Genomic DNA, 25,752 nt, shown 5'->3' with positions numbered 1-25,752 from the left:
CAACTTGGTGAATTGATTGTCAATATGAATTTAATTGCGTGGAGTCACTATATCATATTCTGTTGAGTTGTTGGTAATTTAATGGTTTAAATAAAAGAATTATTAACATGCTTTATTTTGTGTGCTTCATAAGATAGAACTCGTTATTTCACTCGATGCTTTATTATTCTAAGTGGTTATCGCACTTCACTATAATTGGATTCTCAAATTATACTCGTCACCTTGTTAGATGTTTACCTTGCTTAAAATTGTTATCATGCTTTTCTTCAACAAATTCTATATTTAATTTGTTTATTTAGCTTATGTTTTTCTTTGTTTAAAAATGATACTTTTACTCAATATTATTGATTTCTAAACTAAACCCATATTATACTCTATTTTGTACAAATTGTATATTATTTTACTTTACTTGATTTCTAAAATAAACTCATTATTTCATTTGACACCTTATTTTATTCAAGATTGATATTATGTTTTATGATATCTAAATGTATATCACGGTTGCAAACTACATGGTATCATATGCCATACGAAGGTGATTATTATGAGGGCACGAGGTGCTATATTTGTAAGATTTGGAAATTGCGGTTCATGACTTGGGTTTTATGAGGTGTACTGCCTCAGGGTAATTCTAGTTGTAAGTCCATACATTGGGAGCAATTTGATTATTTGAGTTGTCATCTGTTTTTCCTTATTTGAGTTCATTTACATCTCAGCAATATTTTGATTATGTTGTTTCTTTATTACTCGTTTACTACTTTCTTCCATTTATGTTTGTATTACTTAATTGTTGGTTGTAAATCAATAATATTTTCGTCATTGGTCTTATGTTGATGTTCTTTCCATTGTTAGCTTATGTATATCTTCAATATGTTTCTATGTCTTGTAGGTGTCTTGACCTGGTCTCCTCACTACTTTATCGAGGTTAGGTTTGATACTTACTGGGTACCGTTGTGGTGTACTCATGCTACGCTTTTACACAATTTTTTGCAGATCCAGATATTGTGATTGTGTTGTTGAGAGTTGCATCTGTGTGCTGGGGGACTTCAAGGTATTCCTGCTTGACGTTCGCAGGCCTCGAAGTCACCATCTTACTTCATTATGCTACTGTCAAATTGTAATTCAAAACAATATTGTGTTTATAAATTCTAGTGTGTTTTAGTAGTGCTTATGACTCCATACGACCAGTTTGGGGAAATGTATATCTATTGGCTGCTTGCGTCTATGTATGTCATTTAATAGTTTATGATAAATGATTAAATAGTTCAATTCTATTATTTAACCAGGATGTGTTAGGCTTACCTAGTCTTAGAGACTAGGCACCATCACGACATCCTAAGGTGGGAAATTGGGGCCATGAAAATAGTGAGCACTATGACTTGTGTGTGTGGTCAAGTTCGATTTTCGGATGATTCGGGATTGATTTAGAAGAATAATTGTTATTTTAGAAGCTTAAGTGAAAAGAGTTGACCAGAGTTTGACTTTTGTGTAGAAGACTCCGAAATGGTGTTTTGATGATTCCAATAGGTCCATATGGTGATTTTGGATTTAGGCGTGTGCCCGGAATTGGATTTGAAGGTCTGTAGGTTGATTTGATGCATTTTGGCAAAAATTGGAAAGTTGAAGGTTTGGAAAGTTGAGAGGGTTGCTCGGGAGTTAACTTTGTTGATATTAGGTTCGAATTTTGATTTTGGGAGTTATTATAGATCCGTTGTATCATTTGTAATTTGCATGCAAAATTTGACATCATTTCGGATTGATTTGATATGATTCGGCGCGAGTTGTAGAAATTGAAAGTTCATAAGTTCATTAAGTTTGATTTGAGGTGAGATTGATAGATTTGATGTTGTTTGATGTGATTAGAGGCCTCGAGCAGGTCCACGTTATGTTTTGGAGCTAGTTGGTATGATTGGATGGGTTTCCGGAGCCTCGGGTCTATTTCGGATGGGCTACGGGCCATTTCTTCATGCTTTAGAGTTGCTGGATTCTGGTGTGATTAGAGGCCTCAAGCAGGTCCACCATTTCTTCGTGAAGTGATTCTGGGAGCCCAACATTTTTGTTCAGTGCGGTCGCAACTATGTGCACGCAATCGCGAAGGTCCAGCTCGCTGTGGTCTGCGTTCGCGTGGGTTAAACCGCGTTCGCGAAGTGTAATGCAGATGTGTGAGTCGCGTTCGCGATAGTGATTATGTATTCGCGAAGGGATTTTTGGCATCTTGTATTTTTTTGTGCATCGTGATCGCGAAACAAGTTCCACGATTGCGTAAGAGAAATACATGGGCAGAATATAAGAACTCTATTCCGAGGGCTTTTAATATTTTATCACTTTTTAAGTTAGAGAGCTCGGATTTGAGGGATTTTGGAGGGGATTTTCATGTGCTAGATTGGGGTAAGTTTTCTTTATCCGGATTTGATTATATTTCATGATTCCGACTTTTGTTTTTAACATTAAATTAGTGATTTGAGTGGGAGAAAATGAGAATTTTTGGCATGAACTTTCAAAAAATGTAAAATAAGGATTTGTAGGCCTACTTGAAATCGGAATTGGACAATTTTGGTATTATTGGACTCGTATCGGAATGGATGTTCGGATTTTGTGAATTTTGTCGGGTTCCGAGGTGGGCTTGGGGTTGATATTTTAGTTTTCATTAAAGATGGAAGCTTTATTATCCGAAATTATCTCCTATGGGTTTTATTTATGATAGTAAGTTATTTTATCTAGATTTGAGCCATCCGGAGGTTGTTTCACATAAGAAGGTCATTTTAGAGTATTAGTTTAGCTTTTTTGAGGTAAGTATCTTGCCTAACTTTGTGTGGGGAAACTACCCCTTAAGATTTGAGTCGTTTGTGCTATTTTTGTCATGTGAAGGCCGTGTATGCAAGGTGCCGAGTAGTACTCGGGCTTATATGTGGAAATTGACCGGTTTAGACTTAGGCTTCTTTCATGTACTTATTTGGAATTGTCATGTTATATCTCTTATTCCTCATGTCTACTATCACATGCTTTATTTGAAGTTGTTATCACTTTTATCCTTATGTGATTTCTTTTTCTTGTGGAGTTACTCTTAGTTGAAATTGTTGTTACATGATATCTTTTTGTTGTCGGGTTGTTCTCATGCATTTAGACGTAGTACTAGTTCTTTCCATCTCTTTCATGTTAGCCTATTCATACACTAGAATCCGAAATTTGTCATTTCATAGAAATACTTTCACTATTGAGTTTATCCTTAAACAATTAATTAAAATTCAGGTTATCGAAAGTCATTAATCTATTTTAATTGAAGTTATGTTTAAAGGGGGTATTGTTACTTGTTGAGTTACTTTCCCGTTTATTTTGTTGTTATTAAGATTCTATGCACATTGTGTTGAGTCGTGGGCTATTTGTTGTAGAAATATTGATATTGTTGGATCTTTGGAAAGGTTGTGACCTATGGGCACTTGTGATACGAGTTGATATGTCGTGTTGTTGTGATGTTAGGACATGTGAATGGTTGTGTGGTTTGGTTGTTGTTATGCACAGTATAAAGGAGACATTTCACCGTTGCTGTTATGCTGGGCATAAGGATGGCATCTCACTGTTGTTGAATGTACAGAGTGATGCAGGTGGCTATTGTTTAATTGTGCAGGCAGAGAGATAAGGATGGCTATTATTCGGAGTGATACGGGTGGCTATCAGAGTGATATGGTGGCTAATGACTAATGTCAGGACGGAGTGATATGAGTAGCTATCGGAGAGATAAGGGTGGCAATGTCAGGGATGATGTGATATGGCTTGGGGACATTTTGTTGGTGATATTCATGTGATGGTGTGTTTTTCCTTGTGTATGTGATACACCTTATGTGATTTGTTGTGTTGCTTCGATGAGCTACTCGATGTCTTGATATTACTTGTTAACTTGGGCTACAGTAGTACACTCGCACAAGCATACACTATAGCATGCCACCTATACTAGCTCAGGAGTAGGAAACTTGACATTTATTGATTATGCCCATGTGTTCTTGTATTATTTGTTTTCACGTTGATATTGAGCCTGTGACAATACCGGGCGGATTGTGATTTGTGAGCCTGTGACCACGCCCGGCGGATTGTGATTATAAACCTGTGACCATGTCGGGCGGATTGTGAATGTGAACATGTGATTATGCCGGGCGGATTGAGATATTGGCAAGTGAGTTATCCGTGCGGTCGTGATTTGAAATGTCGGCACAAGGTGTCATGAGCATAGGATGGTGGTTTGATACCCCTGACTTGTGACTATGAGATGAGTTATTACAGAGTGATTTCGTTATGAAACTTTTGTTAGAATGGCTTGATTAATTTTTTGTCCTTTATGTTCCTTATTTGGTTTCAACGGTACTTCACGATGTTCTTATTGCTTTAGTGTTTATATCACTTGTTGATTCTTGTTTCCATTTACTGATTTCTTCTTTCCATTATTAGCTTTATACTTCTATACTTCACAAGTTATTTTGTCTAGTGAGTGTCTTGCTTGTACATTGTCACTACTCCACCGAGGTTAGTCTTGATACTTACTGGGTACCAACCGTGGTGTACTCATACTACACTTCTCCATATTTTTGTGCAGAGACATCTATTGGAGATATCGGACTCGGACATAGTTAGCATATTGGTTGTGAGGATTCAAGGTAGAGCTGCTTGGCCGTCGTAGTCCCTTGGAGTTCTTTCCTTTCACTGTACTGTCAACTTGTTATTTTAACAATCTTGTATTTTGTTCTTTGAGATCTTTCCATGTACTTAGCTAGAGTTTGTGACCCTTTATTGCCAGTCTTGGGAGGTTATTATGATTATTGTAGTAGGCTCATTTTGCCCTTGTTTCGGTATTCATATTAAACTCTATTTCAAATTATCATTGTTAAAAATTAGCTTAATTGTTATAGTAATCGGCTTACCTAGTCTTAGAGACTAGGTGCAATCACGACATCCTACAGAAAGAGTTTGGGGTCGTGACATTTAGACAGTGATGTAGTAGACATTTTGGCTTACTCTATAGAGCTTATGACTTAGTACCACCGGTCTTGGGGAGTGTATTGTTGAGATTCTTATTTAGGAGTTTATATCAGTTTATCAGACTTGTTTTACTATTTTGTTGATTATTTCGGTCAAGTTATTATCAAATGTTAGGCTTACATAGTCGTAGAGACTAGATACACTGACGATATCCTACAAATTGGGGCCGTGACAGTAAGTGTGATTCGTACACTCTTTTGAAGGAAACAAAATTTAACAACTTAAGAGAAATTCTATTCGGTTTGAGCCTCGATTCTTTGTTGTGAGGTTTCCGTGGGTGTTTAGAGGCATTGGAAAAGTTTGGATATTGTATTTTTACTTATTAGTATGATTTGATGGGGTCCCTAGGGGCTTAGGTGTGTTTAAGATCACTGGTTGAGAGACTAGTTAAGTTAAGGATTTGGAGTTTGACCATAGTCAATATCGAGTCAAGACGATCTCTATTTGGTATTTTGAGTGCGCAAGCAGGTTCGTAGCGTTTTTACGATTAAAATGCATACGTGGTTTGTATCCAGAAGGTTCCGAATGAGTTTTGGGCGCTAAAACAAGTTTTCTTTATTTGCTGATTTTTTAGTGTAAATAATTACAAAAATACCAGTTATGTCCCTGAAATTTTCAGACTTCATTTAAAAATTCAAAATATCATATCTCCCTCATTTTAAGGCCAAATTGGGTGATTCAAAAGGCTATCATGAGTGTAATCTCGCAAGTATCATGTTGGGCTTATAGAATGTGAGTTTCAAGATCATCTAGCATTTGAGATTATCGGCATACTTAACTTGGCCATAGAAATTCATATATTATAAACACACATTTGTACATGTCATTTCATGTTACTTGAGGTTCTTTATTCATAAAGAGACTATTATTGGGGCCTTAGGGGAATGTTTTGCACGATAGGTATTTCCACACGATTGATATCATGTTCGCACGGTGGGTATTTCTGTGCGGTTTGAAATAAGATTGGCACGTGGGCTATTTCTGTGCGAAGAGGATGGAAGTTGGACCTTACGTTATGCTTACTCGTTCCTTAGACACATACATGTAATAGCCCTTTCCTATTTGCCCTGGAAATCAATGCACCGACGTGCCATATTCAGGGGGAAATGACGTGGTGCATGTTAATTATAGACGACATTGTGATGATTTGTGAGATATGCGGCGGTGTTAAGAGGAGGTTAAAGGTTTGGAGGCAGACCCTAGAGTCTAAAGATTTCAAGTTGAGTAGGACCCAAATGGAGTACTTGGAATGCAAGTTCAGTGGTACGACTCTGGTGGTGGACGAAGACGTGAGGCTAGATTCACAAGTCATCCCTAAGAGAGAGAGTTTCAAGTATATTGGTTTCGTTATTCAAGGGAATAGGGAGATTTATGAGGTTGTCACACATCGCATTGGGGCGGGATGGATGAAATGGAGGTTTACTTCCGGTGTCTTATGTGATAAGAATGTGCCACCAAGACTTAAAGGGAAGTTCTATAAAGCGGTGGTCAGACTCACTATGTTGTATAGGGTGGAGTGCTGGCCAGCCAAGAACTCTTATATCCAGAAGATGAAGGTTGCTGAGATGAGAATGCAAAGATGGATGTGTGGGAATACTAGGCTAGACATGGTTAGAAATAAAGTTATCCGGGACAAGGTGGTTGTGGCTTCTGTGGAGGACAAGATGTGGGACGCAAGACTAAGATGGTTCGGACATGTGAAGAGGAGAGGCACAGATGAACTAGAGAGAAGGCGTGAGAGGTTGGTCTTGGAGGGCCAATGGAGGGGTAGAGGCAGGCCGAAGAAGTATTGGGGAGAGGTGATTAGGAAAGATATAGTGTTGCTCCAGCTTACTGAGGACATGACCATGGATAGGAAGGTGTGGAGGTTGAGAATTGGGTTAGAGGATTAGGTAGTCGAGCTTTGTCTTTGTTTTGTTACAGTAGCTTTAGTTCACCACTTAGTGTTCTTATGTATTTTCGCCTTTTGGACTTCTGTTATTACTTGTAGTTGCCTTCGCTTCGATTATAACTGTCCTAGTTAGTGATAGTTGTGTGTTTCCACCTGTTTTCCGATTGGTTTTCATATCATTGGCCCTTCCCTTTATCTTTCCTTAGCCGAGGGTCAACCGGAAATAGCCTCCGTGCATTTTAAAGGTAGGGGTAAGGTCTGCCTACAAACTACCCTCCCCAGACCCCACTTATGGGAATGCTCTGGGTTTGTTATTGTTGTATGTTCTCTGTTACTTTCATATCTATGTTTCCTTACTTAGTTTACCTCTATGTTTCCTCTTTGTCCTGTTACTATAGATGTATGTCCCTACCATGTTTATTACAGTTATATCTATGCTTTATACTTGATTTATTACTGTTATATGGACTTACCTACTTCATGCATTTACTTGTTACGTATTTTTACTTGCCTTTACATGTTACTAGACTTTACATATCACATAACTTTACTAACCACATGCCTTGACTTACTACATGCCTTCACTGACTATATGCCCTTGCTTGCTACATGCTTTCACTTACTACATGATCTCATTTATTAAATGCCTCTAATTGATAACTATTTTTACTTGTCATACTCCTTTACTTATTTCATGTCCTATTCTTCTATGCTTAGTCGAATTGGGTGACTATTAGATTAGTTGTGTGTTTATGCTTTGTGGAAGGCTTGTCATTATATATGGGAGACTAGCTCTTGGGTACTGGGTTGTCCATCTTACTTTGTTAGAGTTTGTATTTCCTAGTTGAATTCTGTGTGTTAGTTTTCTTGGTGTTACGTTATGAATTTTTTCGTGCTTGGTTGTTGTTAAATAATTTCATATGAACTGATATATATATATATATATATATATATATATATATATATATATATATATATTGATTTATTATCCGATTACACAAAACAATAATATTTATATTTATATATATGAATCGGGTTGCACGCCACAACGATATATACATTGATATATGGACCGGGTTGCACACTGCGATGATAGACATATATTGATATTGGAATCAATTTTCACACTGCAACAGTATTTATTAATGTTGGGATCGGATTGTATGCCGCAACAGTATTTATTAATATTGGAAACGGGTTGCACGCTAAAACGGTATTTGTTAGTGATGTTTAGTTATGACCCTTTCACGTGCTTCATGATTTTTGTTTCCTCCGTAGAAATGGTTCATAAGGTTATGTCATATTTGCTATGTCTGTTAATTTGCTCCTTAGTTCTCCAGTTGATGCTCTTGCTATTACTCATCATATCCCTTGCCTTGTTTTCCTGCTTCTTATCCACATAGATAAATAATAAGTGAGTATCTTTTGGCCTAAAATCTCATTACTATTTCACCGTGGTTAGTCAAGATACTTACTGAGTTCATGGGATCGATTGTACACATATTATACTTATGCACCTTGCGTGCGGATCTGGGAGCTGAGTAGCTGTGGAGGATGATGCCTTGCATTGAAGATGTACCTGCATTTGGCATATAAGCTACTACTTGTTCTTGGTTGTTTAGGATTATACTTCTGTTTAGGTATCGTCAAACAGATGTTGTATTTATTTTTGTACCAGTTTTGCAACTCTGAATCTTAGTGGTTCATAATTAGTACTATCAATCCTTGGGATGTTTTATAGAATTCAGTTATTTTTATTCCTTGTTATTAATGATCTTTCACTTGAGTTACATTATTCTATGTTTGGCTTAACTGGCAACGGGGTTAGGTGTTATCACGACTAGTGAATTTTGGATCGCGACATATATATATATATATATATATATATATAATAACACACCCGACAATAAAATTATTTGCATGTCTATTTAAAAAAGGTTAATTTAACCTGTTATAATTATGACAACAAACAAGCCATTGTAACTATTATATTATATAATTACTATTCTTATAATTACACAGCCATGTAATTATACATGGCTTTCCAAACAAACTCTAAGTGGAAGGGAACTTTTTAATAATTAGTGCAACAACAACTAATAAAGAAAGGATTGTTCATCAATTCTTATTATAGTAGCACCTTTTAACTTCAGACTTAGGACACTCGACAAAGAAGCAAAGAAGAAATGAGAGTCTCTCTGGATCTACGTACATAATACACTGTTTTGTTTCATCGTTCAACAAAATATTCATATGAAGTATAGAAACTTCACAGTTGCCTGCAAATGGTGATTCCATCACCTAACGGGACTTGAGAAATTTGAATGCGAGTATCAGCCGCTAGAAACTTGTTAAATTCAATAACGTAATGCCTGTTTGGTTTTCAAGCTTCCTCAACAGACTCTTCTGGCATAGCAACTGTTCCAAACCAAAGTGTGTTATCATACACTATTATACCGCCAGCCTTCACCAGCTGCAATAGTTTCTCATGGTACTTTTGATAGTTAACTTTGTCCGTGTCAACAAAAGCAAAGTCAAAACTTCCTAGATTGTTATGCTGAAACAAAATAGATAACAGATTATAAGTTTACATAAATTTCAACATAATCCAAAAAATGTTAGGTAATTTCTTTTTATTTCCCTAAGTCTTAGTCAACAGACCTATCCGGTACGGTAACATGTATCCGATAGAATATTAGTAAAGGTGCACATAAGGGGATCGTATACGACCATTATATAACAAAAGAAAAAAGTTAACATGATTCTATTTATGTACTTATATTATTTTTCATGTGCTGGAATTGATTTTTGATGACTAACAAACATGTAACTTTCTATTTATGTACTTATATTATTTTTCATGTGCTGGAATTGATTTTTGATGACTAACAAACATGTAACTTGGATGAGGTCTGGTGAGTCTGAGACCCTGGTTACTACAAGTTGATTCTTATACTGTATCCAGCATCAAATCCTAGTGATTGTAAGATTCACTTTCATGCTAGTTGGGATCGTTTTTCAATATACCAAATCGTCGCAATGGGAATATACACAACATCAAACTGGCTGTGTATATTTTTAGAGAATCTTGGAAGATCTTAATTACTCAATCAAAGGGCAAGTTTATAAGGAAGTAAAGCCCTTATGGGAAACAATAATATATAGAAGATCTATTTTTGTTTTTATTCTCTAGGGATAGAAGATTTTTCTTGAGCTTATCATATGCCTCCAATTTTGTAGGCTCGAGAGGTCGCATCGAGGACAAAAGTTCGATATAGACCAAGCTCGGGTTCGAAGGCAGAATAAGAGGCTCGAAGACCTAAGTGCTTGAGGAACATCGGAGCCAAGTACGACCGACTCCGAGACAGTGCCGTTATGAGTTTGTTACAGAAGGACAAGATTCCCGCCACGTCCCCAAGGTCATGGCGTAAATTCCGGAATTGATTTGTACAAATTAGTACAAATCCGTACTAGGCGGTTATATAGTTGTCTCGATAAGATTCCTTATTGTAAATAGAAATGTACCTTATTTAGGGTTCACCTATTATATAAAGGGGACCTCAATCATTTATAAACATCATCGATCATTGGCAAAGAATATACTCTCTTACTTTTTCGCTCATTGTTCATCAGAACTATCCTTTAGCTTTACTATTCTTGTTTTATTGTTCTTGATCCATCTCGAGGTCACTTTGGCTCGAGGTCGATGCTGCCTAGCAACACTGGTTTGATTTACTCATTTCTTTCATTTACATGCTATACTTCTGGATTATTAATTAGTATTGAACTAAAGCACATATCTTTAAAACCACAAATCAAATTTAATTGTTACTCGTATTTTCGAGGTAAACAGTTTGGCGCCCACCGTGGGGCTAAAGATAAGAGTGTTTATTTTAACAGACGTTTTTTCACACTTGTTCTTGCCAAAGATTCCTTGATTTCAGGATAAAACATGTCAAACTCACAGAATGCGCCCGTACACGATGACGATGGTCTTGGGTTCCTCGGAGAAAATGACAACATAATTTCTCCAGGGGTCGATGCGCCACCGATAAACCTTGGGGAAGTGCCAAATGTGGAACCAATGGATGCTAGTTCACACATTGCTTTGAATGTGGATCTAGGCGCAGACCCGAAGCAAGTGTACACATGGAAGTAATATCTAGTGGCCAAATAACACGGGGTGTAGGAGATGGTGGAATCAGCCTCCATGTAATATTCGAGATGCTGCAAGCTCAACAGATTGTCATCGCTCAACTTCAAAGTCAGAACAAAACTCCAAGTATAGTCGAGCTAGAAAACACTCGACGTACTGAGCCGATGCCAGAGAGATCAAACGGTAACAGCTCGGGAACTGACCCCACAATTATGAGGATGCTCGAGGAACTCACCAAGAGGATCGAGTCCGTGGAAAAGAAGATTGAGGATAATGAAAAAAAGGTTTAGACTTATAACTACCGCGTTGATCAAATACCTGGGGCAACCCCGATCTTAAAAGGATTGGATGCCAAAAAATTCATACAAAAGCCATTTCCCCCAAGCGAGGCTCTGATACCCATCCCCAAGAAGTTTCGTATGCCCGATATACATAAATACAACGAAACAACCGATCCTAACGAATATATTACCTCGTATACTTGCGAGATTAAAGAAAATGACTTGAATGATGATGAGATCGAATCAGTTTTATTGAATTTTTTTGGAGAAACCTTGTCTAAGGGAGCCATGATTTGGTATCACAACTTGCCCCCAAACTCTATCGATTCGTTTTCTATGTTAGTAGCCGCCTTCGTAAAAGCACACGCCGGGGCCATAAAGGCGGCGACAAGGAAATCAGATGTTTTTAAGATAAGGCAGAGGAACGATGAGATGCTAAGAGAGTTCGTATCCTGGTTTTAGATGGAGTGAATGGAATTACCACCAGTCTTAGATGATTGGGCAGTGCAAGCTTTTATGTAGGGTTTGAACGAGCAGAGTTCGATCGCGTCTCGACAATTGAAGCAAAACCTGATCGAGTATCCAGCTGTGATGTGGTCGGACGTACATAATCATTAACAATCAAAGATCAGGGTCGAGGATGACTAGTTGGGAGCCCCCTCGAGTTCAGTTCATCCTAATAGATTAGTAGCTAAGCCCCGAGGGACACAGACAGGGAATCAAGATCAAACAAGGAATGGTATCAGCCGTATGTCAATTGTAGAAATAGCAGTTCGGGGCGTAACGCTCCTCGGAACGATCGAAGAAATAACTGAGGTCAAAACTCTTAGGGACTAATGAGTAAGAATGGATTTGATAAACATACCGACCCCGCGGAAGCACCTTGATTGTCGGAGTATAATTTCAATGTATACGCATCAGGGATCGTATCAGCTATTGGAAGAATCAAAGACACCAGGTGGCCTAGGCCCATACAAACCTATCCTTCTCAAAGGAATCTAAACTTGATGTGTAAGTATCATGGCACACATCTCCATAAGACTGAAGACTACAGGCAGATGAAGGAGTAAGTTGCTCGACTATTCAACGAGGGGGATCTTCGGGAGTTTCTCGGTGATCGAGCTAAGAACAACTTCAGGGAAAGAGATGCAAATAGAAAGAATGAGCAGGGAGAACTACAACATGAAATCCATATGATTGTTGGCGGCTTTGATTTTCCGCAAGGGCCCATATTCAAACTCACCAATGGGTCGATCACCAGATAAAATCAAACTCGGAGCTACATGTCAGAAGGCGTCCTATCATTCAATGACGAAGAAGCGGAAGGCATATCTCAGCCGCATAATGACGCCCTGGTAATTTCTATTTTGTTAAACAAATTTCAAGTTAAACGTGTTCTAGTGGATCCAGGTAGCTTAGTAAACATAATTAGATCAAGGGTCGTAGAACAGCTCGGCCTACAAGACCAAATTTTACCAACATCCCGAGTCCTAAATGGTTTCAACGTGGTAAGCGAAACAACGAAGGGGAGGTAATCCTACCAGTGAACGTGGCCGGAACCATTCAAGATATGAAATTCCATGTCATCGAAGGTGACATGAGATACAATGCCTTACTCGGGAGGCCATGGATTCCCAACATGAGGGTCGTACCTTCGACCCTTCATCAAATGATGAAATTTCCAACAGTGGATGGAGTGAAAACGGTTCATGGAGAACAACATGCTGCAAAAGAGATGTTTACCGTCGAGGAGGTGACTCCGGCACCAGTGCTTTCAGCCTCGGAGAAATCGAGCACCAAAGATAAGAAGACGGCCAAATAGCAATCACCGACCCCAGCCTCGACCGAATCGAAAGAATAGGTAATCGAAGAAAAAGAAGAGGAGGATTTCCTTACTCCTCGAACCTTTGTTGTTCCCGAAGAGTTAGATGCAACCAATTCAATGGTCGAGGAACTGGAACAGGTCATACTGATCGAGTACATGCCCGAGAAAAAGGTATACCTGGGAACGGGGTTAACCCTCGAACTCAAGAAAAAACTCATTCAATTTCTTATCAATAATATGTATTGTTTTGCTTGGTCCCATTTAGATATGAGAGGGATCACACCGAAAATAACAACATAGAGACTAAGCATCGACCCCAGGTTCAAACTGGTGAAGCAAAAGAGAAGGTCCTAGTCCGAGGTGAAGCATGCATTCATAAAGGATGAGGTAACCAAACTTCTTAAAATAGGGTCTATTTGGGAAGTAAAATACCCCGAGTGGTTAGCCAATGTGGTCGTAGTTCCTAAAAATGGAAACAAACTTAGAATGTGCGTAGATTATAAAGATTTAAACAAGGCATGCCCTAAAGACTCTTTTCCATTGCCTAACATCGATCGCATGATAGATGTTATGGCCGGCAGCGAGATCCTAACCTTTCTGGACGCCTACTCCGGGTATAATCAAATTCAGATGAACCTAGAGGACCAGGAGAAGACCTCGTTTATCACTAAGTTTGGAACATGTTACAATGTAATGCCCTTCGGGCTAAAAAATGCTAGATCCACATATCAACGCCTAGTTAACAAGATGTTCGAGGAACAAATAGGTAAATCGATGGAAGTTTACATTGACAATATGTTGGTTAAGTCCCTGCCCGTAGAGGACCATTTAACTCATTTGTAGGAAACATTCAAAATCTTGAGGAAATACAACATGAAGCTCAACCCGAAAAAATGTGCCTTCGGAGTCGGCTCAGGCAAGTTCCTCGGCTTTATGGTATCTAATCGGAGAATCGAGATCAATACTGATAAGATCAAGGCCATCGAAGATAGCACCATCGTGGATAGTGTGAAAGCCGTGCAAAGGCTAACAGGACGAATAGACGCCTTGGGTCGATTATTTTCGAGGTCATCAGATCGAAGTCATAGGTTCTTTTCCTTACTCAAAAAGAAAAAGAATTTCGCATGGACCCCAGAATGCTAGCAAGCCTTAAAAGAATTAAAGCGATACTTATCGAGCCCACCTTTGCTTCACACCCCGAAGGTAGATGAAAAGCTTTACTTATATTTGGCAGTATCCGAGATAGTGGTAAGTGGAGTACTAGTTCGAGAAGATCAAGGTATGCAATTCCCTGTTTATTATGTAAGCCGAACTCTGGGAGATGCTGAAACTAGATACCCTCACTTAGAAAAATTAGAACTTGTATTAATAAGTGCATCTAGAAAGTTAAAGCCATATTTTCAATATCATCCCATATGTGTATTAACCATTTATACTCTCCGAAATATTTTGCATAAGCCCGAATTATCAAGCCGATTGGCCAAGTGGGCAGTCAAACTTGGCGGGTACGATATCGAATATCAACCCCAAAAGGCTATCAAGTCCAAAATCTTGGCTGACTTCGTGGCCGATTTTACGCTGACCCTCGTACCCGAAGTAGAAAAAGAACTTATGCTAGGATCGGTTACATCATCGGAGGTATGGACCTTTTTCACAAACGGTGCCTCGAATGTTAAAGGGTCCGAGCTCGGCATTGTTTTGAAGCTACCAACACGAAATACTATCAGACAATCTATCAAAACTTCTAGGTTAACTAACAATGAGGCCGGGTATGAGGCTATGATTGCAGGTCTCGAGCTAGCTAAGATCTTGGGGGCAGAAGTCATCGAAGCCAAATGTGACTCCCTATTGGTGGTTGTCACACCTCCTTTTTTACTATACCCCGTAAAGGGTATATATATAAGGGAGTTTTTCCAATTAAAGGACAATCGAAACGGGATTGTTTATTTATTAAAAAAATCAGAGTCGCCACTTGGGATATTTATGGTGTCCCAAGTCACCGGTTCAATTCCCGAGTCGAGGAAAAGACTGACTCTGTATTACAGTCTGCAAACCAGAAATCCGAGTAAGGAATTCTGTTAACCCGGGAGAAGGTGTTAGGCATTCCCGAGTTCTGTGGTTCTAGCACGGCCACTCTGATCATACTTGGCTTATTAAAATTACTGATTTTAGATCCTATGTGCGTTTACCCTTTACCGCCTTTAAATCACTTGATTATTCGAAGTTAAAGAATTGACTTACGCGTATGTATACTCTTTTCCTTTTGGCGCGTCAAAAATCATGTCACGCGAACGTGTCCATAATTAATAACACTTTGTATTATTAAGAAAGTTTAGCCGAAGTTACGCGAACGTATACTCCAATTTATTTTTAAAAAAATCGTAACCGTGTCACGCGAACGTGTCCACAATCACGATGGTATTTTAAACGGTCCTAAAGGTTTCTCTACGAACATTTGTTATTTTACCTCTATATTATGAAATTAACACAAGAGCCATTTGTTACTAAGTGTCTAATTATGGCTTGCCTCAGATTAACTACCACAAACAATTGAACTAACACGATTTAAGGCCGAGGTATGCAACTATTAGGGAGAGGAGAAGGGGCGTTAGATGTTCAGAAGCTGGACCATCCTCATTAGTTAACGTCAACAACAATAAAACTTTTAGACGAGGAGGCCTAGGACAAACGAGAACAGCGAGACCACTCCTCATTTCCAAAGGGGCCTCCAAGACCAGGCCCAAAAGTCAGCTGGGCCTACTGGCCCTGGCCAGCACATGACTGACTGGTATGCATATAAACCAAGGTATAATTGAACAAAAATGCCTCACTTGAATTTTAAAAGACAATGCAATAGAAGATTATAATACAACACTCTGATTCTGAAAGAGAAGAAAAAAAACTAAGCTAAACATGAAACCAATTTAAACTAGATCTAAAGAAAAATAACGAAGCAAACTTAGACCCCTGCTATAGGAAAGCAGATATTTCCTAACATCGAGGCTTATCGGACAAATCATACTCAAAAGCTATGGCATTGAACCATCAATTCGACTTGCATACAAGATTCAAATCCATACTATAGTAGCCTTAAAAACCTTACTTAGTACACATTTAAAGTCTAAAAAAATCGAATTGACTGCACTTAAACAAGTCTAAATCCTGACCTTAAAACGAAGTAATGCAAATGACTACATTTGAAGAATTAGACTAAGATAGACATCAAACTAAACTACCAGGTCATATGATATCCAGAAGCTCAGTCTCTGATCACATATTCATAGTTTGAAAGGCAATAAGCGAAATTTTCCAAATAAAAAAGTAGACAAGTAAACAAAAATATGAACACAGCTAACTGTGAATACAACTCAGAGCTCCAGATTTCCAGTTCGATTCCAAATCAAGCTTTACATTAGGTGGAATGTATAAATGTGTACCTGAATAACAGCAAAATAGACCAACAGTTAGCTTGCAACTAAGAGGAAACAACAGTAATAGACCAATAGCAGCAGAAACAAGCAACAGCCCCTAATTCAAACCACTTTCAAACCCAGATGAATCAGAATATACTTCAGAAACTAAGATAAAGTTCAAGAATTGTGGAAGATCTCGATGGAAAAGTAATTTTTCAGTATTTCTAACTGTATCTGGTTTTTTTTTTTTTAAAAATCTCCTCCTTTAAAATTTCAGCAAATGATCCTTTTATAGAGGGGTGTTAGGGCAACAAATACAAATCTCAGATTTTGCCCCTTGCACCTCTTAACATTTTTATTTTAGCTTAGAGATCTTTAGCCAATTTTTGTTTTTTCTTAACTACCCTTAGTTCAAATATCAGAGTTTCAAAACAACCCCCCCCCCCCCAACTTCCTAGAAGCTTCCTTTTCAATTACAATGAGATTCCCTATACTAATTTCCCTACATTACCCTTTAAGACCCCTGTTATTTACCCTTTAAACTACTGGCAGACCCAAAACAGATATGAGTCAAGGTGACCTGGTAAATCTAGATGCCAAGCGAGGCCTGGCTTAAACAGCCCAATACAGTCAAGCCCAAATCGAATGAAAAGGAAACAAGGCTGTGGGCATTTTAAAACAATCTTTGTGAACTTGTTATCAATTTATCAAACACAAACCAATAGATTGGGCTTGACTTTTGAGCTAAGCCATGACTAAAATCAATAATCGGCGCCCGGAACCAAATAGAAACCCAATGACTCTTATCTCCTTTTTATGGAAAACAAAACTAAAATTGCTTGTAACTAGAAATTGAGAACCAATAACAGAATCGACAAATCAAGGAAAATAGATGGAAAGGAAACAAAGAAGATGCTAATATCAGAGAAAACTAACAGAAGGGAAGAGGATGTAGGAAATAAAGAAGAAACACAGAGATAAGTGAGGGGAGAGAAACCGGAAGAAGAAATACCTCACCCTACGCCTTTGATAAACTCCGGCCAGTTTGATTTGGATCAAAAACGAGTGTTAGTCGGGTTGTTCTCATGAGAACAACCATCTAACACTCATTTTGTGTTGAAACGATCTCGATGCTTGGTGAATAACATCGACCTTGCATGCCGGAATAGAGGTAAGAGAAGAATCAGGGTTCCGTTTTTTACGATCTGGAATTAAAGACCACTGGAGAGGATTTGGGGAAAAGTGGTTGTAGTTTAGTGTTTAAGGGACTGTGGGGATTATGTGGTCGAGATTTGTTGGCGATTTGGAGCTGTATCGCCGGTAACAATGGGGAATTAGGGTTTTGTCATGGAGGAGACGAAGTACATGAGTATTTGGATGAACTGAGTGTCTTCTGAAGTTTCAGACACTCTTATGGGATTGAGATATATGATATGGACCATCGGATGAAGCAAGATGAAGGGACAGGATTTGTTAAGGCAAAACTGAACTTGAAACGATGTCGTTCCACTCCCTTACGACTTCGTTTCGATGGCTTGGGTGATGGACTACTTGGACCGGGTAAGACAAAGGATTTTGTCGAGTATTGGGTAATTTTGTTTGGGCTAGGGACAATTAAATGGGGTTTAGCCCAGATTTAGACCTTCTTTAATTTCTTTCTTTTTCCCTTTTTTCAATTTCAAAATTATTTTCTTTTTCAAAAATTAAGATAAAACCTAAATTAATTAATAATAATTTTTTAAACTAAATTAACCTACCCAATTAGATTAATCACTCACCATGGTATTTACAATAATTAATTAAATCCTAAATTTAAAGCAAAATTATAAATTCAAAATTAAAAAGTAAAAATGCAAAATGAACTATTTTTTGTGATTTTCATTTTTTATAAACAAACTAATTTACTAATTAATCTAAAAATATATAATTAAATCCTAAATTCAGATGTAACATATTTTGTATTTTTCATGAATTAAATAAAATAAACGTGCATAGACAAATGCAAATAATTAACAGAAAATGCCACGAAATCCAACAAAATATCAAACACTGAAAGAAATTATTTTGTTTTGAATTTGTTAGAGTAATTCATATAGGGAAAAAATAACTTGCTCACAGCTGCCCCTCTTTGCCCGGAAACACGAAGAATTTTCGTGCAAATATAAGTGAGCGGATACGAGTGATTTTTGCCCGTTTGAATACTCCGTGGGAAGCATTTTTGAAAGATTTGACCGCACCCTGCTTCCGAGGTTGCCTGCATATCCTTGGCTAAAAGGGAATCAGGTCAGTGTAGTTCGGGAATGTCTAGTAGCTGGGACTACCATGGAGCTGTGATTTCATTGCTGCTGCTGCTCACTGAACCCCTTATTACACCGTGTCAAAAATAAAAGAAGCTAGACTAGACTATGATCTATGCTTTACAAAATCTTATCCAAATCTTCAAACTTGATCTTGTGTCTCTTGTTGCCTTGTATTCTCTCGGTAAAATTCCTTTGTTGTCGTCTTGAATTGTAAACTGAGATGCTTCCCTTTCTCCAGGCGGATGCCTGATTGCTGAACTTGCTATGTATTCCCATGCTATCCAGGCGGGTTCCTTACTTCAAAACGTGGATGTATTCCCATGCTATCCAGGCGGGCTCCTGATTGCTACGCTTGAAAGTATTCCCTGCTCTCCAGGCGGGCTCCTGACTTCAACTTGAAATGTATTCCCTGCTCTCCAAGCGGGCTCCTGACTGCTTACTTGAAAGTACTCCCTGCTTTCCAGGCAGGCTCCTGACTTCAACAAAGAATTTGACAGCTAAAATTTAAATTTTACTCCCTTGTTCTCCAGGCGGGCTCCTGATTGCTACGCTTGAAACTATTCTCTGCTCTCCAGGCGGGCTCCTGACTTCAACTTGAAATGTATTCCCTGCTCTCCAGGCGGGCTCCTGACTACTAATTTGAAAGTATTCCCTGCTTTCCAGGCGGGCTCCTGACTTCAACAAAGAATTCGACAGCTAAAATTTAAATTGTACTCCCTTGTTCTCCAGGCGGGCTCCTGATTGCTACGCTTGAAAGTATTCCCTGCTCTCCAGGCGGGCTCCTGACTACTAAACTTGAAAGTATTCCATGCTTTCCAGGTGGGCTCCTGACTGCTGGCTTGAAATGCATTCCCTACTTTCCAGGCGGGCTCCTGACTTCAACATTTGAAAGTATTCTCTACTCTCCAGGCGGGCTCCTAACTTCAACTTGAAATATATTCCCTGCTTTCCAGGTGGGCTCCTGACTTCAACATAGACAAAACAAAGAATTTGAAAGCTAAAACTTAAGTTGTACTCCCTTGTTCTCCAGGCGGTCTCCTAACTGTTGCGCTTGAAAGTCTTCTCCCTGTTCTCTAAGCGGGTACCTGATTTCAACAAAATAGACAAAAACAAAGAAAATTTTCTTGCCCCAGTTTGGTAACTAGGAACATATGTGAGTGTTAAACTAAATCATATTACCAAATATTACTAAGAATTTGAATGCTAGGTCCCATTATGCGGGGGGGGGGGGGGGTCCTGACAAATCATTACCGGACGACAATTTTAAATCTAAGTTTTATCTTCTACAGGTGTGACTTCTGCTAAATCTTGCTATCTAAGAGAATATTTAAACTACTCCCCATTATCCAGGAGGGTCCTGAAAATCAAAGGTCAAACTTTATCTTAAGGGTGACAACTTTCATGTCCGAATTATACTACCCTACAGTAGAGTTTACGCTAAATGTTGTTATCTAATCGAATCTTAAAGCTAAGTCCCATTATTCAGGAGGGTCCTGGAAACTCCTAATTGAATCCTATCTCGGACATGCAAACTTCTATGCTAACTTATATTCTATTGGGATACATTTATGCTAGATTATGCTATTTTTGAACTTTAAACTAGGTCCCATTTTCCAGGAGGGTCCTGAAAGCTTACGGTCAAACCTGTTTTGATGCTTGCTCTTCCTTCTGCGGAGAGTTTCTCTAAAACAAACAAATTTTCTGCCCCTGTTTCAATCAAAGAAAATTTTGTCAGTTTAAAGTGGTGGTTAGCTGATGGCATTCTTATTGGAGATCTTTCCGCTTCATTGTTTTGTTCTAAATGGCTTCCCCGAACTGGCCCTGAACTGCTTTGACTTTCTGACTGACTTTCAAATCCCATCCCCTTTGACGAACCCAGTGTTCTATACCCATGTTGTTATTTCACACCTCTGACCCCTTTATCTGAACCTTTGCATCTCTTATGATATACCAAATCATTCCACCGGTGAAACTTCTGGTGATCCCCCGTATCCCACCTTACATCATGTTGCCTTTAGTATGCTCTGATCACGTTGTAATTTGCAATTTTGGAAGTTGGTAGTGTGTTTTGAAATTCTTTTCCACTTACTTGGGACAAGACTGACATTAAAACATCTTAGACAAATAAACCCAAAAGAAAATGAAATGCAATGATTTTGCGGGTTAAGGATAAGAAGAATCCAAAATCGGATGATTGCTACAAAGGGAAAAGAAAATAAACTTATCTGAGTGGAACAGCTGGTACCGATGATCATGACATGCATTTCAGATTAATCGGCCCAATCTGTCCAACCGATCCACTTTCAGTAGCCGTACTTCGTCGCCTCAACATTTCCATGACATGAGTACTTTACCCAAACCTTGACCTTGTTCATCCTGCGGTGCCTTAAAATAGTTTTCCACCAACGGACCTTTCTTTCTTGTTAACTTTTCAACTCACTTTCTCCTCAAGGTGCCCGTGAGGGTTTTCACCAATAAGACTCTCTCATTTTATTTCTCTCAACTCCCGTCGCCTTATGGTGCCTGTGAATGTTTTCACCAATAAGACTCTCTCATTTTATTTCCCTCAACTCTCGTCGCCTTACGGTGCCTGTGAAGGATTTCACCAATAAGACTCTCATTTTTATTTTTCCTACTTGCACCAGAGTGTTTCCCCTGACATGAATTACCTTTATCTGCTCGACTTGGCATTTCTCAAAGACTGATCAGAAGGTCTTTCTTTGGACCGTAATGTGGGCTTTTGGACAGGGTTAGAAAGAAAGGGTATAACAGGCTCAAAACAATTCAAATGGGTTAAAGTTACAACTTTCGGAATCAGGTTTCTCACAACAATCACAACTTCTGCCCCAGTTCCTTGCTTGGGGGCTTTTGGAATTTTGTTTGATGGGACCGAACCGTGAAGCTGCCTACGTATCCTTAAAAGGAATCAGGTCGGATGTAGTTCATGACATAGGAATTACTTTGTTATTATGATTTTCTCTTTTCTCTTTCTTTTCTTTCTCTTTTGCTTTCTTTTTCTCTTTGTTTTTTTATTTTCTTCTCTTTTTCTTTTCATTATTTCCTTTCTCTTCTTTTTTCTTCTTTTTTCTTTTTTCATTCTTTTCTTTCTTTTTCCTTTTCTTCCTTTTCTCATCTTTCGCTCTTGTGTTTCTGATATTCACTACTAATTCCGAAGGAGGGGTAAAAAAAAATAAGTCTCAAAAGGGGTGACGAGGGATAAAGTGTTTTAGATAGCAGAACAAAATGCCTTCGTCATTTCAATCTTCAGAATATGCCAAATACAAACAAGTACAAACAAACAAAGAAATCATACGTAGTATCTCTTGACTGCATCGGAATTGATAGCCATTTTCACATATTTCCCTTCCACATCTGTCAAATATAACGCACCATTGGACAATACTCTAGTTACGATAAATGGCCCCTGCCAGTTTGGGGCGAACTTTCCTTTTGCTTCAGCCTGATGAGGCAAGATACGTCTCAACACTAACTGACCTACTTCGAACTTCTGTGGACGTACCTTTTTGTTATATGCTCTCGCCATTCTCTGTTGGTACAATTGGCCGTGACATACTGCTGCCAATCTCTTTTCATTAATTAGACTTAATTGCTCCAGGCGAGTTTTGACCCATACCACGTCATCAATTTCTGCCTCAGCAACAATCCGAAAGGATGGGATTTCGACTTCTGCGGGTATTACTACCTCCGTGCCATACACCAACAAATAAGGAGTGGCCCCTACTGAAGTGCGAGCAGTAGTACGATAACCCAACAATGCGAAAGGCAACTTCTCATGCCATTGTCAGGACCCTTCCACTATTTTCCGAAGTATCTTCTTTATGTTCTTATTGGCTGCCTCGACTGCTCCATTCGCCTTAGGGTGATATGGGGTGGAATTGCGATGTATAATCTTAAACTGCTGACATGTCTCTATCATCAGATGACTGTTGAGATTAGCGCCATTATCTGTGATGATTACCTTCGGAATCCCAAACTAATAGATGATATTTGAATGCACAAAATCGACCACTACTTTCTTGGTCACAAATTTAAAAGTTTTTGCTTCGACCCACTTGGTGAAATAATCAATGGCTACCAGAATAAACTTGTGCCCGTTTGATGCTGCTGGCTCGATTGGCCCAATGACATCCATGCCCCAAGCAACAAAGGGCCATGGTGCCGACATTGTATGCAATTCAGATGGTGGGGAATGAATCAATTCTCCGTGCACCTGGCATTGATGACACTTGCACACAAAACTGATGCAATCTCACTCTATAGTGAGCCAGTAATAACTTGCTCGGAGAATCTTCTTTGCCAGAATGTACCCACTCATATGCGGTCCACAAACTCTGGAGTGTACCTTAGTCATGATAACTGTGGCCTGTCTGGCATCTATGCATCTTAGCAATCCGAGATCTGGGGTTCTTTTGTATAACACCCCTCCACTGAAGAAAAATCCGCTCGCCAATCGTTGAATTGTTCTTTTCTGGTCACCTGTGGCCTGTACCGGATATACCCCCATCCGAAGGAATTCTTTGATATCGTGGAACCATGGCTCCCCATCAAGTTCTTCTTCTACCATATTACAGTAAGCATGCTGATCACGGACCTGAATCTACAAAGGGTCCACATAAGCCTTATCTGGATGATGCAACATTGATGCTAGAGTAGCCAAAGCATCGGCGACTTCATTATGGATCCTTGGGATATGCCTGAATTCTATTGACTAAAACCGTTGACAAAGATCATGCAAACATTGTCTGTGTGGTATGAGTTTCAAATATCGTGTTTCCCATTCTCCCTGAATTTGGTGCACCAGGAGGTCCGAGTCACCCAAGACCAAGAATTCCTAGACACCCATATCCACAGCTAACCTCAAAGCCAGAATGCATGCCTCGTACTCAGCCATGTTGTTGGTGCAGTAAAAATGAAGCTGAGCCGTAACAGGATAGTGCTGCCCTATTTCAGAAATAAGAACTGCTCCTATCCCTACGCATTTCATGTTTGTGGCCCCGTCAAAGAAAAGTTTCCACCCCGGCTTCTCGACTTGTTTCAAATCATCAATGTGCATCACCTCTTCATCAGGGAAATAAGTTTTCAAAGGTTTATAATCTTCATCAATCGGGTTCTCGACCAAATGGTCTGCCAAGGCCTGTGCTTTCATTGTAGTTCCAGTCACGTAGGCAATGTCAAACTCTGTGAGCAGGATCTGCCACTTTGCAAGCCTCCTTGTGGGCATAGGCTTCTGAAAGATATACTTCAATGGATCCAAGCGACATATGAGATAGGTAGTGTAAGATGACAAATAATGTTTCAGCTTCTGCGCCACCCAGGTTAGGGCACAACATGTCCTCTCAAGATGAGTGTACTTGACCTCGTACGGCGTGAATTTCTTGTTGAGATAATATATGTCCTGCTCCTTCCTGCCAGTGATATCATGTTGACCCAATACACAACCGAATGAATTGTCCAAAACCGTCAAATATAGAATCAACGGTCGCCCTGGTTCTAGCGGGACCAATACGGGTGGATTTGACAAATACCCCTTTATCTTATCAAATGCCTCATGACATTCATCTGTCCATTTGATCGCAGCGTCTTTATTTAATAGTTTGAAGATAGGCTCGCAAGTTGTCGTGAGCTAAGCGATGAACCTGCTGATATAATTCAATCTCCCCAACAAACTCATCACCTCGGTCTTGTTCCTCGGAGGTGGCAATTCCTGGATGGCCTTGACCTTTGATGGATCCAGTTCAATGCCCCGGTGGCTAACTACGAACCCCAACAACTTTCCAAACGGCACCCCAAAAGCACACTTTGCAGGATTAAGCTTGAGATTGTACCTGCGAAGCCTTCGGAAGAACTTCTTCAGATCCCTGACATGGTCAGACTGCTTTCTAGACTTCACGATTACATCATCCACGTACACCTCGATTTCTTGGTGTATCATATCATGGAATATTGTTGTCATTTCCTTCATGTAGGTTGCCCCAACATTCTTCAAGCCAAATGGCATGACCAAATAGCAGTACGTTCCCCACGGCATGATGAATGCCATCTTTTCTGCATCTTCCTCATCCATTAAGATCTGATGATAACCCGCGTAACAATCCACAAAAGAACCAATCTCATGTTTGGCACAATTATCGATCAAGATATGTATGTTCGACAATGGGAAATTGTCGTTTGGACTTGCCTTGTTGAGATCCCGATAGTCAAGCACACCCTGGTCTTGCCATCCTTCTTCGGTACAGGCACAACATTGGCTAACCAGGTGGGATACCGGGTGACCCAAATGACGTTGGCATCGAACTGCTTGGTGACCTCTTCCTTGATCTTTACACTCATATTCGTTTTGAACTTTCTCAGCTTCTGTTTGACAGGAGGGAATGTCGGGTCAGTGGGAAACTTGTGAACCACTAAATCAGTGCTTAGGCCTGGCATGTCGTCATAGGACCATGCAAAAACATCTTTGTATTCGAATAGTACTTTAATTATCTCCTCCCTGAGTTGAGGTTCTAGATTGGCACTTATTTTAGTTTCACGGACATTATCTTGGTCCCCTAGGTTAACTGCTTCTGTATCGTTCAAATTAGGTTTGGGCTTTTCCTCAAAATGACTTAGTTCCTTACTAATTTCTTCATAGGCCTCATCATCATCAAATTCCAACTCGTCGTCACACTCAATTTCTTGTATTATTATTTCAGAGTTAGATTGGCTTTTAAAACTAGGACAAAGATTCCTCATGCATGTCATGTCATTGGTATCAGCATAAAAAGAACTGTACAAAAGAAGAAAACAAGAATAAAATTAGAAGAAATGAAGGAAACGAAACAATTGCATTTCATTGAATTT

General features: G+C 39.2%; 1 protein-coding gene and 1 pseudogene across 1 annotated transcript; one reads left to right on the top strand and one right to left on the bottom strand.

The window, feature by feature from the left end:
• Positions 1-6,134: 6,134 nt before the first annotated feature.
• LOC104216930 (uncharacterized) lies at positions 6,135-6,920 on the top strand. The gene has a single exon (XM_070146335.1). The coding sequence runs from the start codon at positions 6,135-6,137 to the stop codon at positions 6,918-6,920; it is 786 nt and encodes a 261-aa protein (XP_070002436.1).
• Positions 6,921-9,188: 2,268 nt separating this feature from the next.
• Positions 9,189-25,752, bottom strand: part of LOC104216929 (probable caffeoyl-CoA O-methyltransferase At4g26220) — a 37,774-nt pseudogene continuing 21,210 nt past the window's right edge.

Source organism: Nicotiana sylvestris, chromosome 5 (genome assembly GCF_000393655.2).
Source record: "Nicotiana sylvestris chromosome 5, ASM39365v2, whole genome shotgun sequence".
In the NCBI taxonomy this organism is placed as follows: Eukaryota; Viridiplantae; Streptophyta; class Magnoliopsida; order Solanales; family Solanaceae; genus Nicotiana; species Nicotiana sylvestris.
This window is presented reverse-complemented; position numbering and strand designations above follow the sequence as displayed.

Excerpts from the sequence above, each read along its gene's own strand:
- LOC104216930 (XM_070146335.1), top strand. The coding sequence starts at position 6,135 with ATGACGTGGTGCATGTTAATTATAGACGACATTGTGATGATTTGTGAG.